Source organism: Spea bombifrons, chromosome 2 (assembly GCF_027358695.1).
Source record: "Spea bombifrons isolate aSpeBom1 chromosome 2, aSpeBom1.2.pri, whole genome shotgun sequence".
NCBI lineage: Eukaryota > Metazoa > Chordata > Amphibia > Anura > Pelobatidae > Spea > Spea bombifrons.
In genome coordinates this window covers 117,633,931-117,658,822 of record NC_071088.1, presented here as the reverse complement: position 1 = coordinate 117,658,822, position 24,892 = coordinate 117,633,931, and the positions used below count along the sequence as shown (strand labels likewise).

The following is a 24,892-nucleotide window of genomic DNA, read 5'->3' as shown; positions in this document are numbered from 1 at the left end:
CCCCCTTTTTTTCCCCTGGTTCCTGAACTGGGACCTCTGCCCAACAGGGCTGCTCCGCCTCTCTTTTTTGCTGCCCGGTGGCTTCCGAGGTGTCCGCCTGGGGTTTCTGCCTACGGGTTGGCCTGTTCCCTGTTGGGGTTTCCCTTCCCCTGCTTGTTCACAATACAAGTTCTCGTGCTCTTGTTTTCCGGGCATGGTCCCGGGTGTCGCTGTCTCTGGGCCTTTTTTCTCCTATTTGTCTCCTCATTACCACCTTATATTGCTGAGACCTGTGACTTTCCGCAACATTAGTGATGTCGATATTACTTTTTGTATGCCTTTGTTCCATGTTACCTATGTTGATGACTGCTGATGTTTCTGCTACTTGCACATCGTTATCACACGAACAAAAAAAAAAAATGATGTCTGGGCGCCGCTTTACTCGGACCTGTATGGTTTTTTTTTGCATATTCTGTTGTATGCTGTGCCTGGATGTCAATAAAAAACTTTTCAATCGAAAAAAAAATCCCAAGTCATTTATTGGTTCCACTCATTAAAAGAATATTACCTTATATGACCTTGTATGCAAATGAGCTTGTTTAATATATATATATATATATATATATATATACCGTATATTCCGGCGTATAAGACGACTTTTTAACCCCAAAAAATCTTCTTAAAAGTATGGGGTCGTCTTATACGCCGGGTACTTACCAAGCCGGAGGTTCCCACGAAGCCACCAATCTCTCTAATCACTACGCGCCGGCTATTGATGCCGAGCGCAGGGATGACGTCATGTCCCGGCGCCTGGCATCAATAGCCGGCGCGTAGTGATTAGAGAGCAGGGAAGCCGAGGTCTGAAGTGCCAGACATCGGGCTCTCACAACTGGATGAAAGAAAGAAGACAGAAGATAAGGTAAGAGATGGGGAGAAAGGGACAAAGGGGGAGAAATTATATATATATATATATATATATATATATATATACTGGTTGTGTGTGTGTGTGTGTATATATATATATATATATATATATATATATATATATACACATACACATATACATATACATGTGTGTGTGTAAAGGCAGGGGTGTGTGGTGAGGGCAGTGTATAAATGTGTATGTATGGACAGGCATATGTGTAGATATATATATAGATATATATATTATATATGTGTGTGTGTTTGTGTGTGTAAGGGCAGTGCATGTATGTATATGTCAGCAAATCAACCAGCAAATCACCGGTATGGTACATCGCTTGCCGTGATTGGCTGGTTGTTGTACGCTGGGTAGAGGGGTAGTCTTATACGGCGAGTATAGTCCAAACTCTATATTTGGACTGTAAAAGTTGGGGGTCGTTTTATACGCCCAGTCGTCTTATACGCCGGAATATACGGTATATAAAATAGTTTTTCTCTTGCTGTATACATGTTATTCTTTTAGTGGAAGAAGAGGTGAATAATGTATGACTTAATGAACTTGTCAACACTCTGCTATGCAAACTATTCATAAACCTTCATTTTAGACACAAAGACATTAACTCCCCTCCTTCCAATAAAACGTTCTATAAAAATGATCTTCGCAGGCAGTGGAAACATCACAACTTGTTCTGCTTTATTTCTACAAATGTTATGACATGAAAGAATTTATACCTCCTGCAGACCCATCTCAATAAATTATTGCTTTATTTTGAAAACACTTTTGTGCAAAACACAGGGATTAAGCTAACTTGCCTTTTTTAACCATCCTGCAAGTGTTTAGTGTTTGGCAATAAAAACACACATAGATCTAGATCCAAGAACACGTTGTCAGTGTTCATTAGTTCATTATGACTAGATCAGTCATTTCTCTTTTTTGTCTGGACTGTTGCAGCTCTATGTTGCCATTTAATTTGTGCTCTCCTTGCTAGAGTAAAACTGTAAAAAACAGGGTGGTAGACAAATGGAACAGCCTTCCGGCAGAAGTGGTAAAACAGTGACAGTTATACATACATTGGATAGGAATCTAAGACAAGACCAAGGATTCATTCTTCACAGCAAGAAAAATAGACAGACTAGATGGGCTGAAAGGCTCTTATCTGCTGTCAGATTCTATGGTTCTATGTAACAAATCAAGAAAGAAGGACTCGGGACCATCGTTGGTTATCAAATGTTATTAAACTTTAAATAACTGTTAATCAAATCTGTGCGTTTGGTTGGGTCCAAAATTCTTAGATCTGTCTGGGAAACCATAAATGGACAGACATGCATAATTTATGTATATACTTTGTAAAGAAATCTCGGGTCAATGACTTCCAGATTTTTTCTCGTACACAGAAATGATACAAAGTCAATAGGGACTTATGAGATGGAGAGCTTTGTATACCAGATCCATGGCAGATTGCATATAGATGTGTATGTATATACGGTATATCTATTGTGAGATTGTGAACCCCAGGGAGATGATTAGCATGGCATCTGAGTACAGCTGCTATGCAGATTATACATATGGGTCCCTGGGGTGGAGCAATTGGAGAGCAGGGTGGGCCAATGCTCCATTCCCCCATTCTGTGGAAAATCCATGCCGGGTTTTCCTGGTGGCTAGAAGTCTGCAGGATCCAGTACGGGATTTCTATGAGGCCGGCATCAGGCACAGGTGCTGGACATTAAAAACCCCTGGAGCCTGATACTCAGGGAGACTGTTGGGGGAAGAGGAGGTTCCCTGAGCTCCCAGGGCAAGGAGAGGCCCTGAAGAAGACAATCCCTGAGCCAAGTGAGGCAATAACTGCCTGGACATTTTGTGTGCTGTCTGGGGGAGGTTTTCCAGAGCCTGGCGTAGCTGGGTCTGGCTGGGAGGTTGAGTTAGTGGGTGATTAGGCTGGTCAGTTTAGACCAGCATAGTTAAGTTAGAGAGGGCTCCAATTGGGAGCTAGGTTTTATTTTTATCATTTGGTTTTGGGGTTTAAGCGTTTAAAATAAAGTGCTGTTCTGTTCAAAGCTGCTGTTCCTGACTCTGATTGACCTAGAGGGACCCTGTGCTTAGGACCCCTAAAAGTGACATGTATGGCCCTCATGCTATAGGGTTTGTCACACTATATATATATATTTATATACACACAATACATGTGTCCTGATACAGAAATAAATTTATGACCTCGCTACGCAGACACGCGCCCACCTGGCACATTTACCAGATTTCAAAGATCTTACAGATCCATTGAGAGAGCCATTGGCCGCAGTAACGTGTTGAGTGAACCGACATGACGTGCCAGAAACATTTATATGTCATTATTGGCCTCGTACCGAGCTCTCGCAGGGATCATTCCTGCAGTCTGGCCCCATTCGTTATTGATAACAGCTCTCTGAATTGGAATGCCAATAGATGATGGGTCTTTCGTTATTTTTTGCAGAACTTTACAAATACTACTTTTATAGGAAATAACTTTTTTTTTAAGTAGTTAAGTAGTCAAGGGAGTTGATTCTTAAAGCTAGAGAGGAATAATGGCTGCTGTTAAAGTGGATTTAAAAAGCTCCTTTGTGGATTCATATGCTGTTAACGTAATGACAGAATGAAAACAGGATAAGTCAACTCAATCTAGGTGTTTTTATAGAGGAATAAAATGAAGGATGGGTCTGGAGACATCGCATGAAACTCAGAATCTTACGTAATGTGGGGAGAACAGAAGGAGATGGAGTCACTGACACGGAAGACGCAGCAGATTGCGAGCGAAGGAAAGAAAAACAAGAGAGACAATGTGACTAGAAAAATGCAAAGCGAGCGGAGAGAAATAGCAATAGAGCAGAAGGAGCAAGCAGTCTCCCCCTTTTGGCTGCCACTGAGTCGACATACGCTTAATATCTCCCCACGCAGCCCTAGCACAGTGTTTAGATAACTGGGGATTAACAGGAAGTCGCCTCCAAAGAATTCTTGGCCGGCCACAGCTCACCAGCAACCTCCTGGGTCAGAGGAGAATCTGTCAGCCACCTCACTGCCAGAAACACTGGCCTTGAAGAGACACAGACCCGACTACAACAAAGACAAAATTCATTTACTCATCCGAAACACTTCACTTGTAAATGAGAATTATACGATACTAGCTGATGTGCCAGACATTAAAATGACAGTAGGGTTGTCCCTCTTCTTCCCTCAGCAGTGGACGTGCCTCCTCCATAGCGCATCAGTAACAGTTACTGGTGGACCAACAGAAGAAGGCCTCATGCAAGGAGAAGAAGGCCTCATGCAGGGATGGCAGTGGTGCCTTGGCTGCAATTCATCTTAATATATAGCATATATATAGATAACTTCTATATGACAAAACCTCTTCATTACGTCTGCTGCAATAAGGCTGTGGGTTTGGGTCATAATCACAGTGCGGTTCTGGTGTTAGTCCAACTCATTAGCACCTTACGTTCTGATACAGATTTCCCACCGTAAAACATAATAATGACATAATAATAATGGAAAAAATGATCATTTTTTTCCCCATCACTAAAATGGGGTTTTATCAATACATTGGCAAATTCCGGGAATTCCCATTTTACGCAGTCCTGATATTTCTAGCCTCTGATACAGAGGAGTTACCATTCTTTTCTGAATCTTTCCTATATAAACAGCTTTTCATAGAGAGCTTCTGATAAGTGACATGACAATGTCTACATCCTTTCTCCAGCCCATATCTATGTTCTTATTAACGTAGAAGATGAAACAAGCGAGTAGGCATGGTAGAATCCACATTCATGACAGCTGCCATTCAAGTCGCTCCTGTTCCAGCCCTATGTGGGATCGGGCTATAATTTACCCAATGGCTTAATCCTTTAAAAGCCACAGACTGAAGAGCAGCCAGTAAATAAAAATATGGGATATTCCTGACTTGCAGGATCGAAATAGCTTCCCCCATGTATAGAGTCAATACATGTCTATGAATTTCAGTGCAACCTGTCATGTTAAAGAAATTGGATAGTCAAGTTCCATCCTTGAGTAACCTGACCATCAGACTTAAAATAAAAACCCAGGGACATTTCTAATGCAAGCTATAGATAAAGGATTGGAAATTATACATTGTATTTAGTGGTATGAAGAAACCACCAAATAAACTTGTTGTGCCAAGGTGTCTAAAGGTGCTGTCCAACTTCAACATCAACCGTGAGTTTCTAATAAACTAAGCAATTAAACCAGATCTGTCACGAAACCGTAATCTTAAAGTTTAATCCCATAAAAACACCACAGAAACGGACATCCTTTTCTGTTTCTATGCCAACAACCTATAAGGTACCTGCTTTTGTGATAATTAGGTGTTACTGGCAAAAATTCTAATTTTGGATGATTCAAGAGTTAAGGGAATGGCTTTGGGATTCAGCGGTTTTAAGTACTGCAGGTGGAACAGCACCTTTAATGGCTTATAAACATGAATTGAACCTTTGACGTGTTTCAGGTGATGGCTCCGGGGACAAATGGTGACAGGAGACAGAAGTCTCGATCAGGGTCTGGGAGATTTGGTCTTTCTAGCCTTGGGTACTACGCAACTGCGTTCAGGTCATTGATCCCACATTTTCATTATTTTAGTTAATAATATTTCCAAAACTCTGATTGGTTAGCGTCCCTCAAGAGCAAGACACCCGAGCCAATGGAAAACAGAATTACAATCCCTGTCTCATGCACTTTAGGGCAACGTCTTTTAAAATGTTCTTTAAAGAACCAACAAAAGCGACATTTTCAGAAGCATCTATTCAATTTGCTCTGTGAGATATGAGTGAAAAATCAAGTTGCAGCAATGCTCTAGTGTGAAAAGCCCACTTAATGTGGGAGGTAATTAATCAAGGTTTTACAGTCTTTTTGCACTTACAAACAGTGGCTATATATAATTAGACGCGTCTTGTTATACACTGAAGGAAAATTGAGTTGCAAATGAGGATAATTTTAGCAGCGGACAGGAATAGAATGATCTTTGATGGATTTGCTAAGTTTTGTGTTTTTCAGTAGAATCGCGCAGGGTACAAGACACCGGCAGCGGTTGCCGGCACATGTCAAGTACTGTTGGGAGATGGTGGTGCTTGATTTCAAGAGTCTACCTATTTAAAACAACTCAGAGAAGATGATCTTCGGTATCTTCTAAAGAGGAGCTTTCTGATTAGCATCCTTCTTGATGAAAAGTGTGACAGCGCAGGTATTGCTGAACTGCAACTCCCAAGAATCTCAACCGGGGATCATTGGAGTGATCAAGTCAACTGCAGAGATATATATAATCAAGGAGACACAAATGAAAGGTTTTAAAAGCTTAAATAGGAAGCTTTGCTGAGACTCCTGGCTCGATCGCGACAAACTCCAGACAGAATATAATTCTAGGCAAGCTAACCATGATGCATTTTAGATGAGGGTGGAAGACACGTGGAACAGCCACCCCAGCAGAAGTGGTAGAGGCTAACACAGGAAGGGAATTTAAACATGCATGAGGTAGGCGTATGATTACCCTAAATCTAAAGTAAGACCAAGAACTGAATACGTTTTAATTCTTTAAATTAATTTTAAAAAAAGTTTTCAAAATCTAGGCGTCTTCACTTATGTATAAAATATTAGAAAAAAAGATTAATGAGGTTTCTGAGCACACAGAAGGATTTCATTGAGACGGTGATGCTCCAGTCTAACTTTCACACAGTTTCTTCCAAAACACCCTTTTTTTCTGATAAGGATTTCCCCCGCTCTCCTGTAAAGCGCCACATCTGTTCTGTGCTACAGTCAGAGAAGACATTGATCAATGATTCGGCACACAGTGCAAGTATTTCTGTACCGTGGATATTTATCTTAACGCTACATCAATATAAATATATTTCCAAGTCCTTTAAAGCATTATACCCTAATACAATGCGTGAACAGACCCTGCAAGCTGGATACCCATCGCTAAAGAAAATCTTTGGGGCCAGTTGGAGTAACACCCAGTGTAACAATTTCATGCATCCCTCCTTCTCCAATAATCTTGAGATAGGAGTTCTGGAGAGTCTGTAGGAGTTGAGCATTTCAGTTCCCTGACCTTACTGCACACCCCATACTGCATACATCAGTGAAATTACTTTAATGACATCTCCCCGCATAAATTATGCACTGTGCAGGGCCATCTTAGCCCTTCCTCCACTAGAAGCCCACTTGGGCTTCTCATGCCAACTCTTGGGTTAGTGAATACACCCTATACCCATACACCCCAATCTTTCCAATATAAAACAAAAATACATTGTTACTTGAACTATAAATATATATATATATATATAAATATATATATATATATAGGGGTAGAAATTGTCCACACAGGGAATAGAAGCCCCTCCGGCAGAAGAAGCAGCATTGAAGACATTTAGTGGCATAAATAACTAAATGATATACTGATATACTGTATAACATAAAATGTGTACTCATTCATTATATAGTGTGTGTGACTGTAGACATTGTGAATGCACTCCCACATTCCAACGGTATTGCTTTCTGTACTCCAAATATTTATCCTTTTTTTTTATTCAGGAATAAAAGAAATAAAAACTCCCATTACAAATTCTATTTTATTGTTTTAATAGAAGAATTATGGCTAGCGTATTCATTAAAATACATAAAGCAAATGAACGGATCAATAGCATCCGTGAGATATGTAATTACGGCAGCAGCTGCAGCACCACAGCCTAACTGGCGAGTATAAATGTTGCCGTGGTCTTCTCTGGATTTTTGTCCTCGGTCAGGGTCTGCAGCTGCGGATGGGAAATAAACAGAAAGCAATCTCAGGGGCCCCCAACCTCCTTCTCTATCAACCCCCCTCAGCTGGGTGCTGGGAGCTGAAATATCATTAGAAGGAAGCCAGCTGTTGAGACAGCTGTTCCAAAAGCAGGACAGTTAACTAGAACTAGCAGAGGCGGATTACATGGGAAGCAATCAGACAGAGATATGGTTCTGCCGCAATTAATTCTCATTCTACCTTCTTACTATCGGAGATCAGCTCCGTTATAAATCCCTTGACCAGCAAACATATCTAAGCCCCTGCTGGGGGCCGCAGTCCGCTGCATATGCACTAAAAAGGGTCAGCGTTAGAAATAAATATGTTGCTCTTAAGGGCCGTACGATGAGCGTCTGCATTGTTGTTTCTGTTAGCCAAATTGTTATGTTATATACTACTTGCCATGTCCTGTCTATCCATTGTACAGCACTATGGAATATGATGGTGCCATATAAAACAATAAATAAAAATGAAAAATATTACATATAATGACATATTTCAGCAAAACAGACAGAAGGTGCAGAAGAGCTCGCCAGAGCTCACAAGAAGAGGACCCCGGGCGGACCTGCTGCAGGACACACGCGGAACTACCAAAGAGGAGGAGGTGTTTTTAGATGGCTCTGGTTGGCATTCATGACATTTTGACAAGATGTACCAAACTAGGCTGACCAAGACCTGCACATTTATTTAATTATTACAAAATATGATTATTGGCATAAGCGCCCATGAATAATAAGTTGAAAGGTTAGGAGAGCTGTGGGAACTTACCTCGGAATTGAAGCGGATCTGACACACATTGCAGGAGATCACTGGCCTCTTGGTCTTGACAAAAGGGACTCCGAAATTAGGGCTGATCACAGCCTTCTGCACAGGGTCCATCTGTATAGAAACAGCAGGCAGAGTTCAGTGAAATTCAGAGTTAAATACCGCATGCCAGAACAAAAAAAAAAGTCAGCGGCCAGGAAAACTTATAATCCGCTTTGCTTAGATAAATTTGTCCAGAGCCACTCGGTTTGTTAGGAGAAAAGACAAAGCCAGAGTATGAATGATGCGATCGCGCAACTGCTAATAACTCTCTCCAATAAACTAGATGCAGGTGCTCAGTCCACTGCAGGTTCTACGGTTCTACGAGTAAAGAACGGATCAGTCCAGGCGTAAGCTCTGCCTTTCGAGCAAGAGGAAGAATGCCGGGTTAGTGCTTAGGGAAGGTTTATTCGGCAGGAATGTTTTATAAAGGAACTCGAGCGAATGTTTGATTCTCCCACCCTGCCCCTGGGGAAATCCACCCTCATCATTCATCCATAAACTAACAAAACCCACAGCCAATCGGCTGACATAAACCATGCCTTAAAGCGGCAGTATCACCAAAAATACCTCAAATGGTCCATATTCATTAAAAAATATACTCCCCAAAGTAGAGGGAGCTATCTGATCTCAGATGAGTTATCAACATCAAGTTTTAACTACAAAGAAGACATTTTACAGGACATGAACTTCATGTGAAGTACATTTGTTATAATTGCACAGCTGCATATGCATCATGGACTGGCCTAGACTGCCTGTCTGGCACACTGGCCAGTACACCAAAGGGCCACTGGCCATCGTTGCTCCATACTCAGCCTATTTGCCAGCAGCAGATTGAGCGCTGCAGCGTTCGACCAACGGTTGGGTATCCCTGTCCACATGCTGCGTGAGCATAAAAACGTAGGGTGTGTAACCATCCTTCGGCTGCACCTACGCCATCAGGTGGACGCTGGCCAGTGCGGCCCTGGTCATGTACTGTATATGTCATCTTGGCCCAATTTACTTGGCAAATACTCTAACTCCTTATCATACTACCTACAATAGAATGGCTTGGTTTAAATCACCAAGAAGTACTCTGTCTATGGTGGACTTGGACTACCATCAGAGTCAGCACCCTTGAGACTGCTTGATGTTCACCTATGCTCTTGTAGGTCACAACTCATAGCTACATGTCTGGACTAGAACTAGAAGATCATATCTGAATTTAAAACATCTCACTTTCATTGTTTTAATATTCTATTTTTTCATTGTATAGATGTGTATTTTCCAGCTTTTTTCACTACGTCTCCCTCTTTCACTGACATACACAGAGCATTTCATGCAAATTCCTATTTATTTCCCGTTATCCCTATGTCAGCCAAAACATAAAATAAATAAAAAAACAAAAAAACAAACACAGCACACACCATCATTATAACAAGGCGCATCTGTCACAATTTGACGTCTAAAGTGTATGTTAACATTTCTTTCTGGTTTGAGAATTGTTTTTTGTGCACAATGACACCCCCACAAACTGTGGATAATAAAACTAATTCTATCCTTTTTTTTAACAATGCGGCGTAGTGAACGCCTCGGGTCCACTTTATGGGTTAAACATTCAGTTTTCAAGAAGCACAAAGTGTTCATAAACTGAGCATAATATTTACAGTACATTCAGATAGGAGAAAGCCAGCATGACATTCCAAAGCAGTAGTGATTAGTTTAACATTTTAATCAATATAACCGGCTCCAAAAAGGTCACATATTTTCTATCATAAAGTTCTGTAGCTACTTTTGATTTAAAAGTCAAAGAAAGAAGAAATAAAACTATTTACAGAAGACCTATTCATGTTTTGATAAGGCCCGCAAATTCTTTTTTTCTTTTTTTGGAATATTTTTGGATTTCATTCCATTGATTTCACCCCAAAGCGCACGCAGGATCTGTTTATGCTGGGGAGTAAATACAGAACAGAGTTGCGGGTCCTCCAGGGACACTTCAACAAAGCAGACAGCAGGAGAAGGGTAAAGATGGACAGGACGAGTCAACCTCCTACCTCCTCTTCAGGATAACGCTGCATTCCTCAATGGTAACAGCAGCTTTAAAAAATCCAAATAAACAACTGCGTGTATTTGTAGCCCAAAGAATGTATTTACTCCCACCCAACAAAGCCAAAACAGTGATAGCCGTGGAATTCTCAACACTGTGGATTGTGTTGCAAATGTACCTTTTTTTGCATTATCATGAATTAAGTGATCAATGCTGGAGTCCATTCTGGATTGCAGATGTGTTCTTATTTTCCTCCTTCTGTGCCTTACTCTTCAGAAGCATACTTAAAGTATATGTTAGGGCACATTTTGAAGTCAATAGGAGATGAGCTCAAAGGGTTAACAACGTTCAGTTAGCCAGTTGAGTTTAGAAAGCAAACTTAAGTACGCCAAGTGCTTTCAGTAAGTTTACTTATATATATATATAAATATGCCCCAAATATATACTGTCCTAACGCTTAGGTTAAACTAGATCTACATCAGGGCAGCACACTGGGCAAAAAAATGGCAACAAAAGAGGGGAGGAGGAAGATGAGACTGAATATAAAAATGGGAATTCATCTAAAATGGGTTCAAATATGCATAAAAACTGGACTCGCAAAGCAGCCAGAGAATCCTAAAAATTGTGTTTTCTAGGTAATTATCAGGAACATATAACACACAACACATAAAACAACCACGGATACAGATAATTAAGGTCGTATGAACAAGGAATGATGAGGTCCAATTCTACCTGATTATTCCAAAGAGAACCAGTATCAGTTCCGCAGCAGTATATGTGTGACGAGCAATCATAGCGTAACATGGTACATAGAGAACCATCAGCAGCACCGCTCCATTAGTCACTGCTCCACCATGCAGCAGAAATGTTCTTTATATGACGAGGGATAAACCTTTTCCCAGCCCTGCGTTCTGCTAATGAAATCTCAATATGCAAATCTGTGAATTTACAATAATTGGTGGTCTTTTCCCCTAAATGGAGATCACGATCTGGCTAACAGGTGTGAAATATGTATATAGAAAACACAATCGAAAATAGATCCCTATACATTTTTTCATGGTCCTCAGAATTATACTGGTCACATCTTGGGGGTCACTGGTCACATCGTGCCTTGTATTTGAGACAGGGTTTGATGCAACTTGAGGGACTGAAAAAATGACATCATTTCCAACCTCCAGGACCAACCCAATTCCTCTACTGCCATTGAGTGATTTCAGTGATTTCACATGGATTTGAGAATTAATCCCAATGGCTGGATTAGTCTATGGTTGCTAATCCTGACCCAGCAGCACGGCGCATTCCTCTAATCCTGTTAGGGTACACTGGCATCATAGCCTTTGATACTTATTCTCCACACACAGAAGGCATATGGCAAATGCTATACGAAGCGCAGCTTGGAAAACTGAACATAGACAGACTTTCCATAAATCTGCCAACATTTCATTTCTCTTTGTTAAAGGCTTTGCTGGGGTACCTCAGGGATCTGTACTCGGACCCATCCTCTTTATTACTTTTATTAGTGATATTGCAGAAGGTAAGGGATGTTTTTTTACTGATGATACGAAGATTTGCAACAGGGTTGATGTTCCTGCCGGATCACGGGAGAGGGGTCTTGACACGCCCCGCTCCACGCCCATTTTCCCTTGAAATGGTGGTGTTTCCTGCTGCCGTCAGCGGGACTGCCCCTGATGTCAGCGGGAACTCCCACCGACATCAGGGGGACCTCCCACTAACATTACGGGACCACCCCCTGATGTCAGTGGGCAGTCCTGGCCGTGTCCCGCAAGCCGGAGTCCAGAAGTTCCCAGATATGCCGATAAGGTTAGAGACTAAGGAAAGTATTCCGAACTTGGGCAGACTGGATGGATCGAATGGTTCTCATGCCAGCACATTCTATGTTTCTAAAAACGTCTGAATGTCTTGTAGTCATATCTTTCTGCTAACTATTTTCAAACAGTGCTGTGCAGCTCAGAGTTCTATACCGTTATAAATCAGTGCGCTGCAAATTGACATCAGCGAATCACATAAAGACGTTACGGGCCCTTGCGGCCACTGCACCTGCAAAGCACTAGTTTAGTGAATACGTCCCTACACACAGACTCCCGTCAATATACCCGTGGCCAAGAAAGGTCTGTTACCATCAAACAAGCACCGGAGTTGTTTAAAAGTTCAGCAAACTCAATGGGGAAAAGGGTTTTTATCTTTGGACATTCACAACAGTACAAATAGGTCCAAAGAGATACAAGTGGAGCAATCTGTATTAACATTGCACTGGTTACTATGGTGACTGCACCATTTTGACCTGAAATAGCTTTTTGTATACTTAACCCTGTTATCTGTAACAAAAGCAACACATAGCCCTGTTATCTTTAACAATAGCAACCAACTTTAAGTAAATTGCAAGCCCACAAGATCAGGCCCCTCTTCTCTTTCTGTGCAAACACGTGTCATTATGTCTTCTCCGGTTCTGTATATCGTCAGTTTTAAAGCTATTGTTATTTTATTCCTCCCCTATTGTAACAGCGCTACGGAATTTGCTGCCACTCTATAAATATAGTGTAAAATATGATCATTTTTAGCTTCCAGGCACATCTGTGAATAGACTATTGTGCTTTTACTCTTCCACTTGGTTTATTGCATAGGAGCCAACGTTTAATCCCAGACGATACACCGGTGCTTGTTTTATTGCGATATCAGAATTTGGTTTTTGTGTAACCGGGTGGGAAATCAATTCTATCGCCAGAGTCCTCGTTACTAAGGCTCACGTCCTTCCATCTTGGCTTCCTGGCCTTCATGCCCAAAAGTGGAATTAACCTATTTTCCCTCCAAAATCCTCCCTATGTACAAAGTGCATGAGAAGCTATTGTGTTTTTTGACTTTGTATCCCCCGGTTTGTTACATTGTATAAAAGGCCAGCGATACATCGTACTATATACACGGTGCCTACAAATGCCACCTGCTAAGGCCGCCGAGAAATCCTCAAACGCGCTTTTATGTCACAGCGACACGAGCGCAGCTAGGCTATTTATGATCACAGCACCGCCACCTTACATCAGATCTTCCTGCTGTTCATTTGTTTTATCCCATAATAATAGAACAGCTTTATAAACTCCCAAAAAAGCAACATAAATACACACTTTTTATAGCCGCCTTTTGATTTCCAGAGCTTCTATTTTTCTGCTAATGCTTGACACGTCCCCAAAAAACAAAAAGTACCCCAAAGCCTTCACCGTCCTAATGCAGAGGTTCTATTAAAGCGCTACGGAATCTGATATGCGCTATATAAATCAATAAATACCAATAATAATAATAAATATAATAATAATAATTCCTGGCTGGCCCTTTCACATTTATAGTTCATTCTTCTAACTGGAACGACCCCTGCCTCTAAGTGAATTCAGAAACTGGCTGGTATTGCTGCTCACGCTATTCTGGTAGGTTTTCCTAGCAATGAATGAGTAATGAAGCATTCTGCTGCATCATAATATATTTAGAACCCTTTATTAACCTCTTCTTGACTCGCCCTAAAAAACACATATGCCCCACTTTTGGGAGTGGGAGAGAAGCCAGCATGTCATGGTCACGGTGACAGAGGGGAGACAGCAGGGACACGGGAAATAAATATGGGGATAGGATGGAGTGAGATGAGTGGCCCAAATGTTACGGGGAATGCCAAACTGCAAATTAAAAAAAAGGAAACATACAGAGGAAAGGGTTAAGTCTTCGATCCCAAAGTTATAATCTTTGCCCCTCTCCACAGACAATATAGAGACGTCATAGACAGCCTTGGCAGGTGAGCTAAAACTCCCATCACTCCCAGTTGACCAAAATAATATTACAGATTCCATTCACATGAAGCATGGCTATATGACCAGCACTTGTATGGCTCACACAGGAGAACTCTGATCACCCTCAGGCAGCCAGACTGTGAATGAAGCCGACATGCACATTATTACTATTTAGTTCAGACTTTAAGTGGAAAAGACGATATAATGACGCCGAGGCGGATAACAGTCTGTTATTGCATATGAGCAAGAGAATGTCTGCAGTAACCATTTGACTGCCAGACTGTGTCTACCCAAAGGGACAGAACTAGCACGTGAGATGCACTTGGTAGATGTGCATTTAAAGTAGCCCAAAGTGGCCATGGTGGCTACGCAAACTTTTACTGATACAGACTGTGAAAAGCCCTAGTTGTGTAGCTGTTGATGAAAATAATAAAATGCAAAGAACACAAGTGTGAAAGAACTGCTTAGGAGAAAGTTAGATGAAAGAGAAGGGCAGATATCAGAGGACACAGTGGGGGGGGGGTCAGAAATGGAGTTAAAACATGATTTTTAGAGAAGGAGTAGCGAGGGAGAATAAGATGGAAGGAGAAGTGGGGAGAACAAAAAAGGCAGCAGAAGGTGAAAATAGAAGGGGAGAGGCGTAATGAACAGATGGGGAGAGAAAGAAGAGGGAATAGAGGAGAGGAGAGAAAGCTGGGAAGAGGAGGAGAGGTGATTGAGGGGCAGGGGGAGATGGGGGGTAGTTTGGGGCAGCAGTGTGTTCTTACCCTCTATGGATGGATTCCTGCATCCCGCAGTCTGTGCGCAGAGCTCAGAGCATCCCCGCAGCAGCCATCACCCTTTCACTGCCGGAGAGCAGTGCACTGCCTGCCCCACACCCCTCATTCATTACTGCATTAGGTGTCACTGTAGAACCCGCTTAACCCTTTCACTGCTAGGACACAAGCCAAAGCCCAGAACCCATTATCATTAACCTCCTCACTCCCGGGACAAAATATCACTGATACCCTTACTGGTTATGCCCATTAAAATGCGTCCAGTATCAGGGTAGGATCTCATTAACCCTTTAAGTCAACTCTGTTAACAGAGCAACCACCCTATTAACCATATCATTGATCCATCTCATAATAAACTTAGTATTAATGAGAAACCTAATAATTAATATGTAACTGCAGCTGTACATGTAATTCAAATCCCACTAAGTACCATTTAACCCATGACCTCAACTCTGCCCTTTATGTCCATACTATTAATATACGTATTGTTGCACTAGATGACTGATAAACTGCACTAAAGCAAAGATTTGCCCAGGCAAAAACCCAAGCATGCCTTACACTAAAGCGGAGTGTAATCCCATTTAATCCCAGGTGACACAGCGAGCCCAGAGCACTGGAAGGAAAGGGTTACTCAGGGGGTTCACCCAGCCACTCCGGGGGCGTAAGCTTGCAGCTTCGGCCAATGAAGTGTCAGCTTGCCGTCAGTGGGCGTGGTTCAGCGAAGCACGCCGATAAGTTTAACGCTTCCAATGACAGAACGCTGCCGCCGGTAGATCAGAAGCCTGCAGCGATTGACTTCACAGCTTATCAACGGAAACTGAGAGGAATCGACCGAATGTTCTGTTTGTATAATATAAACTCATCACTTCTAATGTCACTCAATACATTTTGTGTGGAATTATTCAGGTTTTGGGTGACCATATGTCCCCTGAGATTCCCACCAGTTACTCCAAGCCCATTGATGTCTCCCCTGAAGACTCCTTAAACCTAAAGTACATTTATATGGCTGGATTTTAATTACATAGAATATGATGCGGATAAGAACCAGTCAGCCCATCTAATCTGCCCATTTTTCTCTGATGTAAAGTCTTAATCAGTCTTTGGTCTTGTCTTATATTCAAGATAGCCAAATCTTTAAATTCCTTCACTGTGTTAGCCTCTGCCACTTCTGCTGGGAGGCTGCTCCATTAACCTACCATCTCTGTAAGGTAAAACGTCCTTGCATTGCTTAAGAATGCCAACAGTGAGATTGAGCATTTAGATCAAGAACTGATGGCACAGAACCAGCCAATGCTTTCATTAACAATTCTGCTTTTGCCAAACAGCAGACAAATTGCCATAAAATGCATCTCCCATGGTCACTGCCATTCTAACAACTCCCACAGAAAATGTGATTGAATTACCACCATTACAAACCATATCAGTTATATCATTTGAGAAATACAGTAAAAGCATAGCTGCCAACTGCCCCATTCATATAAGTAATATGGGCAGGCACAGTGTACACCGAGCGGAATTTTCCCAACTTAAGTATATCGGCCACCCTGTACAGATACTGGGTACTGAGAGGTATGGTGTTGCCCGACGTAACACAGCAGTATACTCCCAGCCCTGGACCAATCATCTAGCACAATGGGCAAATGCCCGTGGGCCACTGGCCGACATTGCTCCATATTAACTCCTGCGGCACTCCAGCGGCAGATCAGGCGCTGCAGTGTGCGGCCACCAGCTGGATTTGCCCGGCTGCACGGTACATAAGCCTCTCACATCCAACCCTAGGTTGTCTTGTACTACATCCCTCTAAGCATTCCCTCAGTGTTATCAATAAAAATGTATTCATTCTAATTACTGATATTAAATTATAAATTAAGCATGGATCGATATAATAGGCCAACAGTCTATGGGCCCAAAACAAAGGCATTCAAGAACTTTACTTACTTTGTGTTAGCAGTCATGACATATAATTCTAGAAACAGATGTCCCTACCATGCTATTATTACTAATATCTTATGGCAAAGCACGAATAAAAACATGATAAAGTAAGTAATGTTTAGAATAATACTTCAGTAAAAAGGTATAATATATATATATATATATATATAATTAATATAAGTGTAAGTAATAGGATGAGGTATAATCGTTCATGTGACAGCCCCCATTTATAACGAATGGAACTGTCCCCAATTCTTTATTCTTGTTAGGGGTCTCCGTCAAATATTCTGCTGGATGGGATTCTTGTATCCTTCCTGCTGGGTTCTGCCAAACAATGTTTCTGTTTTAATCTTTGGAGAAATCAGCGTTATTTCCATAGTTCAATTGCTCACGTCAGGCACGTTTCTGTTTGATTGACTAACAGTCTGCAGTCGATGAAATATTTTGATTTCCTAATTGAAATATAAAAATAGGGAAGTGGATACACGCCAAGTATTTTCATGGCTGTGTGATGTTTGCCGGATAATCGGATATTTGCATGTGATATACATGAACGTGGTCACAGAGGAATGTTTATCCAACGTTATTTGTGTAACTGATGGAATTTGACTATTTACACTTTTGGGTGTAAGCGTGACTGTTTGCCCTGCTGGAGGCTGGAGTGATAACATCCTTTTCAAATAGATCAATACATTCCATGGAAAAAAATAAGCATTTTCAATCCCCATTTTAAGTTAAACTGATAAAAAGGAGTTATTTTTGTGTTACAATTTACCTAGGTTTTTGCCGTCCTTTTTTCTGTTTTTTTTTTTAATTCATGCAGCCAGTGTACCCAACAGTTCCAAGTATTTAGTAAAATTCAAAATATTAAATTAAAAGATATTACATTTTAAAAATGACTTTGCGTTTTATCTTGTATCTACGGAAACAAAGGGTTTATTCACTAAATCTGGAGCTCACAGGGTAGTTATGCATTTACAGCATTATACATGATGAATGGCTCTCTCTGGCAAGGGCCTTCTACAAGAAGGGATGAGCTGGCCCTGCATAATGCATAGTTCAACTTGTAAGGGGGGGGTACTCATTTAGCTGTTCAGTATACAGCTCCAACCAAGCTCTTCGTGGAGCAGAAACTTGTCAAATTGGTGGTGGTTCTGTTTGATTTGATTGACAATACAGTAGGCAACATTGCTAGCAACGTAACCCCATCGAGCCAGCTGATAAAATGTATTTTTTTGCCACCCCCCCAAATAAATAAAAATGTAATAGCTGCATTGTGAATAGATGAACTGGAAACAATAGATAATGGATCATGGAAGAGAGGGGGTAAATTCATCAAAGCTGCTATAGATCTAGTCGGTCTGTAGGGATAAATGGTAATAGCATGAGACTTTAGAAAGCGGAATCCCGTAAGAGGCATCACCTACCGTGCTGAATCGAGGAAAAAGGCCAATTGCAGGCTGTGGTTCCACAGGAAAAGAGAACAGAGGTTTTATATCCAAATGGCGCTGAACCATGGCGGCAGGCGGCCGGAACAGGGTCGGTAATGGGCCACCTCTGTTAATGCTTCCTGCAAAGAGAACATAGGTTTAGTGTCCCGGGGTGTACTATATACAAACATGCAACGTGAATATACTCTAGTATACTCTAGCGGCAGATCGGCAAGATATGTAGGCATAAAACATAACATCCAGCGGTTAGCGGCATTCATGTCATCAGACGGCCTCTGGCCTTAAAGTTCCCGGAATGCCCCGTCTCCGTCAGTCCGGCGCTGGGTATATAATTGTAACGGGTATCATGAGAGTACTGACCGCATTGTACGGTGATGCAGAAAATGACGGCATTATAGAAATCAATAAATAACAATAATAATATGGACTCGCCATCGAAATGTGTTAAAAAGCCCTGGGTTTCAAGTTGGACATGGATAAGGGCTGGGATAGTTTATAGAAGTGCTATAAAGTATATATATATATATATATACGGTATATATATATATATAATCAATAGATACGCGTGTATAACATTGCAGGACGTTCATTGATTACTATGTCCCTGGCTCACTAAGATCTTATACATGCGGATGAGAGTGTGTGACCCTCTAGTTGGTCTTTAAGAGAGGCGGTGATGCCCTTAAGCTCCAACATTTGAGTGTAAAAGGAACAGGAATCACAAACATGTTACTGAAAAACACACCTGAGGATAAGCCTAGACAAATAAACTGAAGGTGTACACAGGAACAAGGGGGTCATGGACTTCTCTTTTACATCTCATCCTAGTAACGATTAGCAGAGAGGAAGCAAATGAATATTTTGTTTACTGTAAGAATCGGGTTAAGGAGTAGAAATCATGGAGGAATTGTTCATCAGGCAGAATGATTACGTTAGGCATTGATGCTGGAACGAGGGAATAAAAGAAGTTCTGTTCTGATAAGAGAAAACAAGAGCCCCGCAGGCCGGAGGTCTCAGATTTCCATAAATTACAGGTAATTAAATGTGTGTCCGAAGCACAGCGTGCACCTGTCCCCAGCCTTAAAAACCTGAACACAGGCAAAAATATACACATCATCGCACGAAAAGCAACCAAAACGCACAAAAAACAAAGCAAATTCCCATTGGATCCGAAAACACAATTTTCTACAATGCAATACATATAGTAGATAAACATGGTACATATAGTAGATAAACATAGTACATATAGTAGATAAACATGGTACATATAGTAGATAAACATAGTACATATAGTAGATAAACATAGTACATATAGTAGATAAACATGGTACATATTGGAGATAAGCATTAGGGAAAATCGCATTTCCGCTTTTGTTTCTGTTGTCGCATATTCAAGCACCGGCTACAAAATCTTTGCAGAATATTGACATTTTCTTTCTGGCGATAGTAAATCCTATTCATGTTTGTAGAATGGACATCAAAACAGCTCTTACAAAGCAGACAGGTTTCTAAGCTCGCTCGCTGTGTTTCAGATATTTGAAAGGAATGATATCACAGTGAAATTGATCACTGGGTTTCTGTATAATGACCCAGTAAAAAGCCCTGTTTTTGATGTAAGAAGCATGCGAGAGGGTTAGGAACTTCACAAGATGTTTCTAGGTATGCACCAACCCATCATTATAAGAAGCCTTCTTGTTGTTTTTTTAATGCATCTGAATTTATGACAGCACTAGACCTCACAGAGCTGAAAGAGCCCGATAAAATCATTTCTTAACGGCTTCTATGGGATTGTGGGAATTAGCTGCGTAGCTGCCAGGCGTGGGATCTGACAAAGATTTGATCACATTTTACAGTCAGATATGGGGATAGAAAGAACAATGAACAAACATGATTTATCTTTTAAAAATGATGCCTAAAGCCCCCAGTCATTATTTCAAGGAAGCATACATGTTTTTCCTTTTTATAATGAGCTTACTGCGCCTACATGTAGGTTGCATATTGTTAAACACAACTCTTCTCATTAATCTATTCTATAAATGGTATCACTTTTTAGTGTGTTCTTGTGTTGTTGTAGTACTTACTACTCGCCAGCAGGTGTCGCTACAGAAAGGGCATCTGTAGGGTTATAATACATTAACATTTAGTCTGGATCTAGCAGCAGCAATTACAATGAAATACAAACTTGATGCATGCACTTCTTTATCAAGAAACAATTTATGAAGAAACTAAATTATTTTTATGCTGAAACAACTCATTTTATATATATATATATATATATATATATATATATATATATATATACCGTATATATAAATATATATATATATATATATATGGTATTTTATAGCTAACTACCAGAAATGCAAAAAAGCTCCCTTTGAAAGAGAAAACTTTTGATCTATACATTGCGCAATATTTGTTTTGTGACAAATGATTACAGCATGGAGCTCCACGTATCAGTAATGTGCATTTCAGTATGGCTATGCATATTTTGCATTTGTAGTTTGCTGTGCACTCTAGATGATGGTTATGCCAATCTCTAGATTGTAAGCTTCCTAGTAGGGCTCTCTTTACCTACTGTATCTATTTAACAGTAAATTCTAGCTTTCCCATATCCTTTGAACATATGTATTGTAAGAAGTGCTGTATACCTGTATAAAATGTTGGATATATATATATATATATATATATATATATATATATATATATATATATATATAAAGCAAAGCAAAGTTTTTAACACTTTAGTGCCTGAGTGATGAGCAGTGCTCTGTCCTCAGGTGTGCCAGTTCATATGGTGTAATATAAAATAAACTGTTTTATGAAACTCTTTCTGAACACTTTGTGAGGTTCCCTGATGTACTGTGAAAAGAAAAAGCTTTTGCTTCCATGTCAGCATTTACACCTCAGAACTACTTTGCTCTTTTAATGTGTAAATCACCATAATCATTTCTAAACTGGTTTTGTACAAATGCCCTGGGGAAGACTTTCCACACATGCTTCAATGTTGGCCACTGATAATGAATTTATATCTCCAAAGACTACATCAACTTCAAATTATTAAACACTTACTCTTTTAGACAAGGTGTGATATATGGATTCTTAAAAGAAACTGTGATTATATATGCTATATATAATTCACAATGTTTATACTTTTCCATAGAGGCAAAAATAGGCGACATTATTCATTATTGAATGCTTATTTTTTTATTTTACTAAGAATAAAAAAAATTGTGGACATAAATATCGGATTTTTGCAGAGACTACAATCCAGCGATATTCATGCACATGCTATGTAATCACATGTGGCTTCCATGTTTATTTTAATTTGTGATGTGTTTTTGACAATAGGGGGCGCCAGAACACCATAAACATGATCACTCACACTTAGGTTCTCAGTCTATTACATAAGCTTTTCTCTGACTCAAGTACATTGTTTGCTTCTTCCATCAAGGGTAAAATAATATCAGCGAATAAAATAATTGTTATGTACGCCATCGAGCCCTATTTTTTTCTAAGTCTATGGCAGGACGTGACCTTATCCTATGATTATCAGGCGTAATATTTATTGCTCATCTGCCACCTGAGGGAACTATAATACAGTGAAGCATCACTCATCTCTTTGAGGGTTGATCAGGTTTTTTTGATGCACGCGGGACATGTTTGTCAGCGTAGTACTAGTTTATTTTTTAGCACAAAAGTGCCAACTTGATACATCTGCACATAGTCTGGTACCCTATTCACAGCGACAAAATAACTTTTAACACCTTTGTCCTTCTTCCCGTGCAAGAATCACCTAAGGACTACAGGGAAGTGGTAGAGCAGTAAATGATAGGCTTGAAATATCCTAATCACGTTACTTATTTGTGTTACTTTTTGTTTTTTTAATGCAAACTTCAATCATCAAATACCCTCTGCACAATTAGAGCATGGATTAACTACAGCCTCAAGAGCAGCCCTTGAATTGCGAAGATAGGAATAGAGAAAAATACGCTTTACCGGATTCTGATACAAAACGCTCTAAACTAATATTCATTTACAAACAACCTTACAGAAACAGATTTCCTGCTTATTATATGTTTATTCATCGGCTACTATGTATCCAAAGATTATGGATTATTCAGAAAGCTCTCATCGTCCCACTTAATTCCACAGATCGCATCTATCTATAGAAGCCGCATGTCACATACTATTTGTCCCCCTAAAAAGCGGGTGATCATCAAATGCTAGAAGCTGTCACTGCAATAAGCTGTAGAAATATCACTGCCCCCAAAAAAAGGGACAGGCTTCGTGGACCATAGATTTCAGCTCACAAAGTCACTTTGTAATCCTATTGTGCGATGGACAGGATTGATGGGCCGTGGCACTCTGCTGCCTATATCACCATGCAGGCATGCCAAAGGAAAAACAAATGTATTTTACGCCTTGCTTTCCCATAAAGCCAAGTATTCAAATTCATTTGGGCTTTTGTTTATCCAGATGCACAGACACAATAAACTATTCCGCCTTTCTCCCCTTCAGAAGCTTCCAAGCCGATCCGGGTCATGTATTGGATAAATGACTTTTCAACAATGACTGCGTCAATATAATACGCTTAAACGGAAATGATTGGGGTCTCATCGATTCACGTTATAGCAGACGCCTATCGTCCTCTACTCTGGATTGTTTCTAGAATTATCTTTGAAAGCAAATTATTGCTGGGTTTTTAAGAATATTTTATTGAAGCCTCATAGCTACATAGGCTGAAAAAAGACATGCGTCCATCAAGTTCAGCCTTTCACATATCTGTTAATTGCTGTTGATCCAAAAGAAGGCAAAAAAAAAAATCCAGTTTGTAACTCTTTCCAATTTTGCAACAAAAAAATCCTTCTTGACCCCAGGATGATATCCCTGGATACATTAAAATACACTTAAGGGTTAAATAGATTTAGTATTGGCTTGTGTATGAAATTGTTATCTCACCTTGAGAAGTAGGAAGAGCAAACGCATTATCTGTCACTCCATGGAAGGGTAATCAATATTAACCTGATATTCTATCTATGGAAGTCTGACACATCTCTTATCTAAAAATAAATGGAATCCAGTAGAATATGAATTTGAATGTAAATTATATGTAAAGTAAACAAATAAAAAATAAAAGACACATCATTGCTTCTAGATCCATTGAGCAAACAATTGGAATGTCCTTTAATGTATGTTTTGTAGTTCTAACAAGCTTAAAACACTTAGCGGACTGGCGCTGACCAAAAAGGGCACAGAAGGAGCACAACATAGCTCCAGACACGGTGTAACATCAGCCCACAGATGTGGTTTCATCTTGATGAGAACATTGCAGGCGGCATTAGCCCATTTGCAGACCTGTCCTTTACATTTGATGGCTTGACGGTAAATAATATAGCAGTAAAAGATACAGAGGTAAGAGAAATGTGAGATGGAATGCAATGCGGCGTGATTTATTACACAGAGACCCCTGACTGCTCACATGCTGATACGTCTGAACGCGCGAGCGCAGAGAACCACTTCTCATTTGCAATGACTGCAGCCAAGTGGATTAAGATTTACTTCTTTCAAACAACGAGATGGTTGCTAATGGTTTATGCTTGTACTTCGCAGATCATACAAAATTTAACACTTAACTACAAGCAATGAAGATGTAATAAAAGGTGCCTTTTGTGTATTGCGGTATATACACAGGTGAAAAAAAGATGTATGAATTTTTTAGTACTCTTTCCCTTGATGGGAATGGATTTCTTGGGGTCACTAAGAAGTGGAGCAGGGATTTGGAACAATACTTATTGGCGGAATATATCACCACCGATATATTCATACGAAACAGCAACAGATCCTATTTAAGGCTATTATGTTAATGCCGCTAATGTTGGAAAATCACATTCACAAAGCATGACCTAAATATTGTTGGAAGCATCAGGAAAGGAAAAAATCTATTTTTCAGTCTTTCTGGGTCCCTGAAACTCGTGTTAATCTAGGCTTGTACTCCCTATAACCGCAATTGGCAAATGGCACAGAAGTCTTTCTCTCTCTATATACCGTATATATATATATGCTGGACATGGAAGGGGGCGGAGACAGGATAAGTGGGTGGGGCTATGTCTCAGTGGGAGGGGAAACAGATGAAATATAAGGAGATCCTAGTTGGAGAGCGTCAGACCAAACAGCACATTCCGATCTGGAGATCAATGGACTGCCGAAGAGGCCCAGCAACCAGCTGCAATCAGGATCCAGCTGGCAAGGGGCAATTGCCCCTAGGCCAGTCCTTGTCCTGTAAATAGTGCCAGGCTGCTCATGACGGGGCTTAGTGGGGTTATGTAACGCAACGTTATGTCATCCTGCAGTTGTAGCTTACATAATACACAAACTGTGTGCTAAGTGAGTCAGTGTGTGTGTT

The 24,892-nt window shown here is 40.5% G+C and overlaps 1 protein-coding gene across 2 annotated transcripts in view; it reads right to left on the bottom strand.

Moving 5' to 3' along the window:
* Positions 1–24,892, bottom strand: part of ZNF385A (zinc finger protein 385A) — a 103,857-nt gene that overhangs the window by 15,384 nt on the left and 63,581 nt on the right. For both annotated transcript variants that reach the window (XM_053455961.1, XM_053455962.1), the window contains 2 exons: positions 18,463–18,605; positions 8,478–8,588 (listed from right to left, as the gene is read on the bottom strand). In XM_053455961.1, coding sequence (XP_053311936.1) covers positions 8,478–8,588; positions 18,463–18,605 — 254 coding nt within the window. The remainder of the gene's footprint in view (positions 1–8,477; positions 8,589–18,462; positions 18,606–24,892) is intronic.